This window comes from Octodon degus, unplaced genomic scaffold (assembly GCF_000260255.1).
Source record: "Octodon degus isolate 3935 unplaced genomic scaffold, OctDeg1.0 scaffold00045, whole genome shotgun sequence".
Taxonomy (NCBI): domain Eukaryota; kingdom Metazoa; phylum Chordata; class Mammalia; order Rodentia; family Octodontidae; genus Octodon; species Octodon degus.
The window spans coordinates 11,987,623-11,999,883 of NW_004524621.1; the positions used below are offsets into that span (position 1 = coordinate 11,987,623).

At 44.8% G+C, this 12,261-nt stretch overlaps 1 protein-coding gene across 1 annotated transcript; it reads right to left on the reverse strand.

The window, feature by feature from the left end:
- Positions 1-11,242: 11,242 nt before the first annotated feature.
- LOC101573442 (40S ribosomal protein SA) lies at positions 11,243-12,261 on the reverse strand. Its single transcript, XM_023715944.1, has one exon. It carries the CDS (start codon positions 12,191-12,193, stop codon positions 11,306-11,308), a length of 888 nt encoding a protein of 295 aa, XP_023571712.1. The 5' UTR covers positions 12,194-12,261; the 3' UTR covers positions 11,243-11,305.

The following is a 12,261-nucleotide window of genomic DNA, read 5'->3' on the forward strand; positions in this document are numbered from 1 at the left end:
GATTCAGCTGTCTTACAAACCGCTCTCTCCTATCACTCCATCCTCTAAACACAGTGATCAAGAGCACTATATTTAGGTTATGATGAGCTTGCATTATTATGAACTACATAAATGCTGTTCACTGCAGAACCAAATAATTAATAAGCTTATTTCTTTTTACCCAGCTTTTTATTTTTCTTAAAGATTTTAATGGTTCTTCCCTTTAAAGATATATATTTATCTTGACATTATCATAGCTTCCTCACATGAGGTAAATAGAAAACCTAATATTTAAACACATGTAACGGAAGACAACATAGATTAATGTGTTTATAAAATGATGTAACAAATAGTTTCTTTTTTTGTTTGTTTGTTTGTTTGTTTTTGCAGTACTAGGGATTGAATTCAGGACCCTGTGCTTGCCAGGCAAGCACTTATTCTACTGAGCTATCTCCCCAGCCCAAATAATTTCTTAAATACAATATAAAACCAAATCATAAGGGTTCGATCCTGGGTCCCTCATGCCATGCCAGCCCCACCCGAGGGTGCACTGAGCCGTGCAACCAAGTCCAGGTGTGGTGGTGCATGCCTGTGATCGCAGCACTGGGGAGGCTGAAAACAGGAGGATCACTACGAGTCCAAGCTGCATAGTGACAACCTGTACCAAACACATAAATGAAAAAAATCATAATGGAAAAGATCAACACTATAAAATTCAAAAACAAATAGGAGTTAAGCACACACCTTTATTTTCACTCATTCCTGAGCCCCTACGGAAACTATAAATAAGGTTATGAAGTGCAAGCATGTGTGTGTGTGTGTGTGTGTGTGTGTGTGTGTGTGTGTGTGTGTGTGGCATAAATACACAGGACCCATGTGGAAAAAGAAATGTAGCTATTTCTCCAAAAGACTGCAGGCTGGGGCCGGGGATACAGCGCAGCAGCACAGCGCCTGCCTGCCCAACATGAGGCCCCGAATTCAATTACTGATACCAAAAAAAATAAAAAGAAGACTTCAAGCTAGACAAGTATTTCAGTAAAAATGAGTACAAAGCATAAAGCAAAATTTTAGATTTGAAGAATTTCCATTGTTGTCTTGTTGTATACACTAAAAGTATATAATTTACTGCATATTAGTATGCCAGTTGTCAACTGGAAAACAACTGAATGGCTGCTACTAAATGTAAAAATAAAACATTACCTCCAAAATGTACAAAATCATCATCCTCTAAACATGAAAATATTGTGAGCACTGGAGTCTTAAGTTATCCTTTAACACTCGAGTATCAAAGTGTTTCATTGCTTTAGAAATGAGCCATTTGTACCTTCTAACAGTAAGTTGTCCTGAGTTATTTAAGTACTAACACCATGCATGTAAATAACCTCACCACTGGCTCTTCCCTGAAAGGATATGTCTCTCTCACACACACACATACACAGGCACAAATTAATGAAATCACGCAGCTGTCTCCTTGGTAGAGGAGCTGCAGAATCTGAAGCTTTCTTCTTCCCCTGGTTCACTTCTTTTCCTTCAGTCTTTTCAGGGTCTCTCTGATTAGAGCTAATAGAGAACTTTACAACTTCAGTCATACAAACTTGAAGACAAATTCCAAATTTTTTTTTTAAAGCAGGTTTTTACAATCCTTTCCTCATGACACCCAGACCACACTTTGGCTAGCCACAACTCTATCCTTTACTCATTAACCCCATCCTTCAGAAGAATAAGATCAACAAGGACATGTTCTTTCTTTTAATATCTTTTTTAAATTAAAAATAGATTGGGCTTGGTGGCGTGCGCCTGTAATCCCAGAACTTGGGAGGCTGTAAACAGGAGAATCACAACATGTCCAATCTAGTAGTGAGACCCTGAATACCTTGTAGACCTTTCCCTAAAAAATAAAAAAATAAAAATAAAAATAGGGCCACCAGCAGGACACACAGGACACACACTTTGCTGAGTGCACAGTGAGGGTCAAAGGATGGAAGTCCACCACTTAACATCTATGAAAGGTCAGAATAACTTATTTCCTAGCTTTAGTCACTTACCTGAGAAACATGGCTCCAGTGTAGCCTTGTGATGTTCTTTTTCATTTCTACATCCAGTTGGCTGTTACTCCTTGTGTTTTGTGACAAAATTATGCTGTCTTGTTAAAATCATCCATGTTTCTATTCTTTACCATCAATCTTGACCAACAAATTTCCATTTTAATGATTGCTGAAATTGTGAAGGCTCTTTTTCTAACGCGTGTCTTTGACATTTCTCTAGTGGTGTCTACAACTCACCTGCAGAGACTGTAAGCTGAAAACTATGTTTTTTGTTTCTCTGTTGGTGGCAAACCAGAACATCTCAGAGCAACTGGGCATGTTATTTCAGGCTTTTGATTTACAGTCATGATTGTGGTAATAATAAATTTTAATCCAACGTAAAAAGGCTAACTGGACACGGAGTATCAACTCCTGAGCAGACTGCTTCTGTTTCTGTTGGAATCCCTCCTGCACTAAGTGGAGCCAAGGGCTGCGAGATCTTTGTTACCCCTCTCCGCCACGGGGGGGCAGCACTACCGCGGTCCAAGGTCCTCTGTTCCTTAAATACAATCAGCGCCTGTGGGCTGACTTTTCTGTTCTCGGTTCCAACGTCCTCCTGGCACACCCCCACCCCATGCTAACCCGGGTCTCAGGTGTCTCATGCTGAACAGAAATCTAGCGTTTTGCACTCATTTAGGAGCAGGACAAACTCATTTTCTGCTTTCCAACTCTTCATCAGTCTCTGAACCGGCATTTACGCTCTAGGTAAATCTCTGAGAAATAAGAAATCTTTGTTTAGAGTTAGAACAGCAATTAAAAGCTTTAAGAGGGCCAGGGAGATGGCTCAATAGAATAAGCACTTCCCTGGCAAGCGTAAGGGCCTGAGTTCAATCCCCGGTTCCGCCAAAAAAATAAAATAAAAATAAATACATAAAAGCTTTAAGAATCCCTGTTTAGGCAGATGCAGGGGTCGGGGGTTCCAGCCCTAGGCCTGCCATGCTCCCCCCCCCCCAGGGCACGCTGAGATTCATTGAGACTGGGCGTGGTGGCGCGCCTGTAATCCCAACACTTCGGAGGCTGAAAACTGGAGGATCACTACGAGTCCGGATCTACATAGTGAGACCCTGGAGACCCTGCCTTAAATTCGAGACAGAGAGAGAGAGAGAGAGAGAGAGAGAGAGAGAGAGAGAGAGAGAGAACCAGAGAACAGAATCAGTCAAGTGGGGGGGGGGTTGTTTGGAGGGATATTTGGGGTTTTTGTTTGGTTGGTTGTTTCTCTTTTGTTTGGTGTTGGGGGGGGGTTGTGCGTGTTTGTTTGTTTGTTTTTGACAAAGTCTCAGTGTGTAGTGCAGACTGCACTTGAACTTGGTTTTGTAGCCCAGCCTGGCCTCGAATTCACAGAGATCTTCCTGCCTCAACCTCCCAAGCTTGTGCCTCCACACTCCCCGGAGAATGCAGGTCATTTGTCCTATAAGGGTGATATGAAGCTCCTTCAGCCTTTAAGCCAGACACTATTTCATGCCTTCAATGTTTGGACTCAGGTTCAGTTTGGCTATGTGAGTGTGGACAGCGGACAGACTTGATCTTCGCTCTGAGCCAGCAGGGCACCCCGGGGCTCTGGGACTTGAGAAACCAGGATCTGAGAAGAGTTTGTGCAGCGGGGACAGGACCCCGCACTAGCCCAGATCCCCCGAGGTGCAGATATGGCTCAAGGTCACCCCCCACCATATGCCCTAGCCAGCATTCAGGAATCCTCTGCCGAGCACAGGCCCCCAGGCTAGAGCAGGAAAGAACAGGATCCAGGCCAAGGGATTTTGGCTGCCATCACCCCGCCCAGCCCAGCCCAGCTGAGGACCCCTGCGAGCACTCTGCTACCGCCCATCCGACCCCTGTGGAGCACCGCTCAGCTCCAAGAGCCTTGCTTCTCAAGCTCATGGCGCCACCTGCAGGCCTGCGACCAACACACAGTTGTCACATAGGCAGACAACCAGACACAGCTGCCCACGCCACACACGCACGCTCGCTCGCACCCATGCTGCCCAAACCCCCACAGACACTGCTAGGAATACGAACATTCATTCACTCAAACATTAAGCATCCAGTCTGAAGTCCTCTTGCTACAACCATTTACAATTATTCACTTTCCCGCTCCCCTACATCCCACACAAACTTAGTTGACTTTCCAGGCCCCAGACAGTTCCTCCAAATTCTCAGATTAGGGTGCACAAGGGCTGGGCAGGCTCCCAGGAGGAGCGTGGAGCTAGGCTGAGCTTCCCTGGGCTTGGACAAGACCTTCCCAAGGTCCACTCTGAACTAGGAGTCCACAAAGACAGCTAGGCTGGGTTGAGGAGGGACACTCCATTAGGGGGTCCTGCATCCTTTCCTTTTGTGCCATGACAATGGATATAGTGTCTTTGTAACACCCCGACTACCCCTTCCTTCCTGGCTTCTCTTCACTTCCCTGATTTGTAAGCACTGACAAGCCTCAGCACTTGGAACATGGACCTGTTCTACCTACACTCCTGAGATCTCATTGTCTTTATAGCTTTAAATACCACCCATATGCTCCCAAATCTGAATCTTTAGCTAGAATCTTTCCCAAACACCAGACTCATGCCAACACCTACATAACATTTCCTTTTATATGTCCAACATGCAGCTTTCTTCAACTGGGGAAGTCAAAACCAAGCTCCTCATCTCCCCACAAATCCACTTGCCTGCAATCATCCACATCTTTGTAAATAGAATTCCATCCATTGAATTATTTTTTTCATCCATTCAATTATTCAAGCCAAAAAATAAAACCCTTCAAATATTCTTGACTCTTCTTTCTTTTAGCCTATCCTAAGCCCCACTGGCTCTGTCTTGTTTCCAGAACCGGACCACTTCTCTTAACTCCAGCACCATTACCTGCCCTTTGGATTTCTGCTGTCAGTGCCCAACCCCAATTCCTACCCTGCTTCTACTCTTCCACATTCTGCCCTATTCTACATTCAGCAGCTGAGGGAGTTTCAAAAGTCAGGTCATGCATCTATTCAAGTCTTCAAATGCTGCCCAGCCCATCTATCTGGCCCCTATTATTATCTGACCAGCCCTACCATTTCCAGCCTCCTGACTATTTCTCAAACACATACTTGCTTGATGACCTTTCATCAGCTATTTTCTCTACCTAGAGCATCTCCCCAGATCTCTCCTTCTTTAGGTAAATTCTATTCGTATGTTCTGAGCTAAAGGCTTCCCTGACAGGCTTCCCTTATTTAAAATAACATCCTCTTCTATACTCACTATTTTTCTTCATAGGCCCTATTGCTATCTGACATACTATAGATGTTTTTGTTTGCTTATTATCTATCTCAAAATAAAAGTTTTGCTTGCTCTTTGCTGCCGCTATGAAAGGTTGCCCTCTGCCATGTGCCACTCTGCCTTGGAGCCAGCTGAGTGTGGACTGAAACCTCCAGGAACTGTAAGCTAAATAAACCTTTCCTTCCTTCATTTTGTATATATATATATATATATATATATATATATATATTTTTTTTTTTTTTTTTTTTTTTTTTCAGAACCGGGGATTGAACTCAGACCCTTGCGCTTGCCAGGGAAGCGCTTATTCCACTGAGCCATCTCCCTGGCCCCCTCCTTCCTTCATTTTGGATGTCTGGTATTTGTCCCAGCGAGAAAAGAGTAACTAAGACAGAATTTGGTACTGCAGGAGTGGGGTCGTTGCTGTGGCTAAACCTGACCATGTGGATTACAAGCTTTTGGGAATGGTTTATGGGAAGAGACAGGAAAGGTTCAGAGATGTCGCCTACAAGCGAAGTGCTGGAACAGCTTCGGCTGTTCTGTTGGGGAGATTCTGGTCAGAGCTTAGAAGACCAGAAGGCTGATAGAAAGCCTGCCTGTGAAGACCAGGCTGGGGAGCTTTCTGCTGGGAAGGACTGCATTGGTTGTTGGACTCTGGATCATTCGCGTTTTGACTTGGCAGAAAGTTGTCTGCATTTTGCTCATGTCCAGAGACTCTGCCTGAGGATGAGTTTAAGCATGGTGGACTGATCAGTCTGGCAAAAGATATTTCAAAGCAGCCAAATATTGGGGGCAGTGACCTGGTTGTTGCTGGGGCTTTTAGCCAGATTTATGTTGAGAATGAAGAGTGAGGAACCCAGCAGGATGGGACAAAATGTGAGTTTGGCCAGAAAGAAAGTGCCAATAAAGCTGCGGACTGCAAAGATGGAGCTGAGAGGATCTGGGGGGCGGGGAGGACCTTGAGAAAGAAAAGGATGGTCTGAGGGCATCACAGGAGGAGCCAGGTCTCCACCCTTTGCAGCCTCAGAACTGCAAAGGTCAGGGACTTTGAGAGGAAAGCCGCAGAGCGCCACATTCCAGAACGGCAGCAGCGGCCACACCAGGCTCCAGAATGGCACCAGCATGGAGAAATTATTTCTCCAAATCAGGGTCAGAGTTCTTAGCCATGCAGGCACTCAACCCCTATAGCCAAGAGAGAGGAAAACCTGGCTAGTGATCCAGCTGGCGGCAGACCTTGGCGTCATCTACGTGGTGTTGGTTTTAGGTGCTTGCAGAATGCAGGAGTTATGCAGGTTAAAAAGGCTTCCACCTCAATTTCAGAAGAAGGCCTGGGAGGCCAGGCGGTGTGCCCCTGAGAGGGCAGTGTGTGAAGCTGTGAGAAAGAAGCCTATTCAGTGGAAACCCCACAAGTTTGGTAAAGCCAGATATGTGAATGGTCTAAGGGAAACTACAAGGAGGGAGCAAAGCTGGCCTAAGAGGGACGCCATGGGAGCTACCACCATGAATGCTGTAGGGGAGAAGCCATGTAAGGCCTTTGGAGCTCACAACTCATCACAGATTGCTTCGGATGTCCTACATGGAACTGCAAGACTTAATGTTTGCCCTGCTGGATTTTGGACTTGTGTTGGTCCCAATGCTTGGTGTCCTGCTCTGTGTACCTTTTGGAATGGCAGGGTCTATCTTGTGCCTTTGAATGTTCAAGTGTCTAAGTTTTCATTTGTACAGGGGCTCACAGTAGAGACTTTGCCTTAGATCTTGGAGGAGACTTGGGACTTGGATTTTTCAGCAACACTGAAACTGTTGGGACTTTGGCAACTCATAGAGATGGACTAGAATGGCTTTTGCATAAAGGGATGTGCATGAGTCTTTGGGAGTCCAGGGGCAGAATGTTATGGTTTGTGTGTAGTTGTCCCCCCAAAGTCTCATGCAGTCTTGGGGCAGCTTCTGGAGTTTGTGATTGATTATTGTGTGGGTGTGGATGCTGCACCTGCCCTGGGGCAGAAAATTTGCATTACAATGTAAGGAGAGAAAAGAAGCTAGCTGCTTGAGCTGCTGCTACCTCTCCCTTGCGCTCTTGCTCTTTGCCACAGCCATGAAAGGTTGCCCTCTGCCATGTGCCGCCCTGCCTTGGAGCCAGCTGAGTGTGTACTGAAACCTCCAGTAACTGTGAGCTAAATAAACCTTTCCTTCCTTCAAAAAAATAAAAATTAAAAAAAATAAATAAATAAAAGTTCTGGGGGCCGGGGAGATGGCTCAGTAGAATAAACGCTTTCCTGGCAAGTACAAGGGTCTGAGTTCAATCCCCAGTTCCGCAAAAAAAAAAAAAGTTCTGCAAGAGCAGGAATATATATGTGTCTTGTTTATTGCTATATCCATGTGCCAAGAATAGTGCCTGGCACACAGGAAGCCCTCAATACATATTTGTTGAGTGAATGTGATATGAATGCCTTGTTTATTATTGTTTTACTCTTTTCTGCTAATTCTTGCTTCAGCCAGTGCAGCTGTCATAATTTTATGGGGGTAAAAGGCAGTAGAGGATAAATAAGAGTCAGGAAACAGACAGCTGAGGTCAGGTGAAGCCCTTTCTCCAGGTGAGAGAAAAACTGTTCAACTACTGCAGAGTTTATTTATTCACTGGGATGATTGATGTCACATGACCCCTCTACCTAGCAGCCTGTTTGCTTGGACTGTCAGGCTCTCTGCGTTTTCAGAGCTGGAACAACTTGTTCACATGGCTCACCTTGGGTGCTCTGCATGTGTGATCCATCTCCAGCTTCAGCCTCTCCTCACTGTTCTCAGGCTCATTCCCAAGAGGCACTGCAGGCAGGTGGTATTGTAATTGAATTAAAACCTCTTTGCCAGCTTTGCCCTGTCCTATTGTAACATTTGGGGATTTGGCAGGAAAAAATTACCTACTCAGAAAGGCCTAATGGAAAAGAATTTAGTGATAGGGCCATTTACAGAGGTGAGGGGCAGAGTTGTAGGCAGCCACTGTATATGAATTAGTAAGGCTCCAAACCCCAGGCCACCTCTTCTTCTAGGTGAAGTGTATACAACATGTACCACCTGAAATTCTGCACTATCAAAGAGCTTCCCTTCACCACTATCTTTCAGAGATTCCCCTTGATGGGGATATAAGCGAATATTTCTCACTGGCACCAACATACCCTACCGACCTATCTAAAAATCAAAAGTAGTTTTCTTCCTCTGTTAAATGTAGAGAATTCTCCATGAAGCTGTAAGCATGATCAGAGGAAGAAGCAGAAAATAACGTGAGTAGGAGTCTAAGCTGTCTCCTCATGCCTTTACTCCCAACTACTAAAAATTCTAAGGTCTGGTCTCATATACAAGGTCCATTTAAAAATGAATGCTGCAAGTTGGGTGTGGTGGTGTGATTTTAGCACTCAGGAGACTAAGTTAGGAGGAGCATTGCTAGTTCAAGGCCAAGCTAGGCTACACAGTTCAAAACCAGCCTAAACTACATAGTGAGGTCCTGTCTCAAAACAATGACAAGACAACACTGTCTCAAACCCTGCTCTCCCCCCCAAAAAAAATGCTGCAAGAGCTGGATATATTGACATGCCTATATTCTACCATTTTGGAGGCTGAGCAGGAGGGTTGCAAGTTTGAGGCCAACCTACCTTATATAGTGTTTAAGGCCAGCCTAGATGAACAGTGAGAACCTATCTCAAAAAAAAAAAAAAAAAAAAAAGGACTATGCACATACAATTAAATAATGTACTATAGACAACATTCAACTAGAAATTTTGTTTTAGACCAAAGCCCAGTGACAAATCATGAATTGCTTTTCAAATGTAAAATAGAGTTGGGGATGTGGTTCAATGATACAGCACTTGCCTAGCATGCTCAAGGCCTAGCATCAAAGTAATACCTTAATCCCACATTCTAAGGAGATTTGCTATAAATCTCCTGTCAGGGGTTCCTATGGTACCCTCATCTGCTACAGACAATGTAAAATTCTGAGTTTATAAGTCATTAGGCCTAAGTAGTAAGGCAATTTCCTGGAACTTGGACCTGCTACTGAGCCCTTACTTGCACTGAACCTCATTCAAAACTGTCAGCTTTATGCAAAATATCCAGCAACTATTTCTCAGTAGTAAGTATGAATTTATATATGTTGTTTCTAAAATCCAAACTACCATTTGACATTGTGCCTTTTTCTTCATGGTGAGGGTGAGATGTGCCTCAGACAACTCTGTCAGCTCACCTCTACTCCTGATAGCCCAGAAATTCAACCACACATTGAGAAAAAGAATGAATTGATGGGATGGGATGAGATGGCATGGGAATGGGTGGGATGGGTAGGATAGGATTGGATCACCCTGAAAAACACCAACCCCTTCCACTGTCCATCCCATCAGAACGTTTCAGGTCTAAGGAACTGACTTGAGTGACTGGATAAAAGTCTGTCTATCCCAGTATGACTTGAATAAGGTTTCTACCCATCAGATCTAGAATTGTTCCACTTATATGTGTCAAATAGCACATCAGTAAGCTATTAGTCTATTTCATTACTAATGACACAATAATCAATTCATGACTAGCACATGACCTTATGGCCAAGCATAGTGATTACTAATTATCTCAGCAGATTATAATATACTAATTCCATTCACCTTATCCTCATGGTTAGGTGCCTACTCCTCTACCTCTCAATTATTCTGTTATTTCCCTTGAAATAGGGTTGCCCAACCCCAAGGGAACATCTTCTGTCCTCATCTTCATCGACAGTCTGGTAAGGAAGCCATGTAGTTCTTTTAAAAGAGGCTCATCTTCCTTTCATCAGTGTTTTCTTACTGCCTGGAAGAAGAAAGTATCTTTCTGGGCCATTTATAGGTGTACATAATCCACACCCCCACAACATTCCTATCTCTAGCTTTTGTACTCAAGGGTCAATAACATCTGCATCACTTAAAAGTTTCTGAAACATGTGACACTTCAGATTTCACTCCAGCCCTACTGAAGAGAATCTAAAGTTTAGTGAGACCCCAACATCAGATGAGTTATACACACATTAAAGATTGAGGAAGAATGTTCCATCATATATCACCAGCAAACCAACAATGTTCTATAACCCAGCAAGGTTCTAGTCTGTCTGTCTTTCTTCCTTGATCCTAAGGATCAAACATAGGAACATTCTACCAGTAGGCTACAAACCAGTTCTCTTATTTTTTTTATTTTGAATCAAGGTCTCACTAGTTGCCCAGGCTGGCTTTGAACTTGCAGTCCTCCTGCCTCAGCCTGCCAAGTAGCTGGAGTTATAGCCATGTGTCACTGCATCTAACTCAACCTGATAGCAATCACAGGCCACTGCTGAATCCAACCCAATAGGATATTCACACCACTCCTGGAGGACTCAGCTAATAATAATGTCCAAAACCTGGGAGAATGCATCAAATTACTAAATTTGTCCTCACTGGTTCCCAGGATTCTCCCACCCTCAGTTATAAATTCCTGCAACCCTTTGGCATATATACTCTTGCCCTTGGAGACAGCTTGTATTTCCCTGTCCAGGTGATGTTAGGATTGAACTCTCACTATGGGCTTAGAGGCCAAGGTGGGTCCTGAAGAGAAAAGACATGACCTCTTTCAAGGAGTTATCAAAAACATTTTTGAAAGGAAGAGAAGACCGGGTGCTTCATAGTGAGCCCAAGAAGGGAAAATGATGCTCTGAAAACAAGGAAAGTTCAGGGGAACTTTGAGGCCCAAATTTCAGCTTTGTCCATGCCCACCCAAGGTCCCCATTCCAAGTTTCAGAGTCCTCCTCCCCAACAGTGCTTTATTCTACTATAAGGATTATGATAGGTTTGGACCTGTATCTGGTGTTACAACTCTGCAGCTCATAGTCAGATCTTGGGTTTAAACCTCAGGCATATCTGCCATAGGACCACATAAAATAATGCTTTTTTTTTTTCTTCTTAGAAATTGTTTTATTTTTCATCAGCCTCATTCCCACTTTGCTGAGGAGTCGGCAGAACAGCTCAAGACCACTCGGTGGTGGTTCCTACCCACTCAGTGGCCTGAGCGGTGGGGGCTGCAGACCAATCTTCTGTGGCCGGCTGAGCACTCCAGTCTTCAGTAGGAAACTGCTGAATGGGCACAGAGGGCACCTGCACACCCTCGGACCAGTCTGCGACCTCAGGCTGAGCAGCAGTGAACTCCGGCGCTGGTGCAGTCCATTCTCCCTGAAATTCCTCCTTGGTCACAGCCTTTTCAGCAGCAGCCTGCACTTCTTTTTCAATCTCTTCAGGATCCCGGTAGAAGTAGAGATCAGGCATGACTTCCCATGGGTGTTCACGGGAGATGGTGCCACGCATGCGCAGCACTTCCCGGGCCAGCATCCACCACATCAGACCCACAGAGTGAGCTCCCTTATTGTTGCATGGGATGGCAATGTCCACATAGCGCAGAGGAGAATCTGTGTTGCACAAAGCAATGGTTGGCAGATTGACATAAGATGCCTCCGTTAGGGGCTGGTGGTCAGCCCTGGGGTCAGTAACCACCAGAAGACGTGGCTCTCGGAAGGCTGCCTGGATCTGGTTAGTGAACGTTCCAGGAGTAAATCGGCCAGCAATAGGAGTAGCTCCAGTGGCAGCAGCAAACTTCAGCACAGCCCGCTGGCCAGTGTTCCTAGAGGATATGACGCTGACATCAGCAGGGTTTTCAATGGCCACTATGGCTCCAGCTGCCAGGAGAAGATTCTCCCAAGTCCGCTTCAGATTTATGATGTAGATTCCATCACTTTTCCTTTTATAGACATACTGCTCCATCTGGAAATCCAGGTTGGTGCCACCTAAGTGGGTTCCTGCAGCAAGAAACTTGAGGATGTCCTCCTCCTTCATTTGCAGGACATCAAGGGCTCCGGACATTGTGAAGTTTCCCTTTAAGTTACGATGGGAATCAAAAACAATGCCGTATGGACCCTGCCGGGGAGCAC

Excerpts from the sequence above, each read along its gene's own strand:
- LOC101573442 (XM_023715944.1), bottom strand. The coding sequence starts at position 12,193 with ATGTCCGGAGCCCTTGATGTCCTGCAAATGAAGGAGGAGGACATCCTC.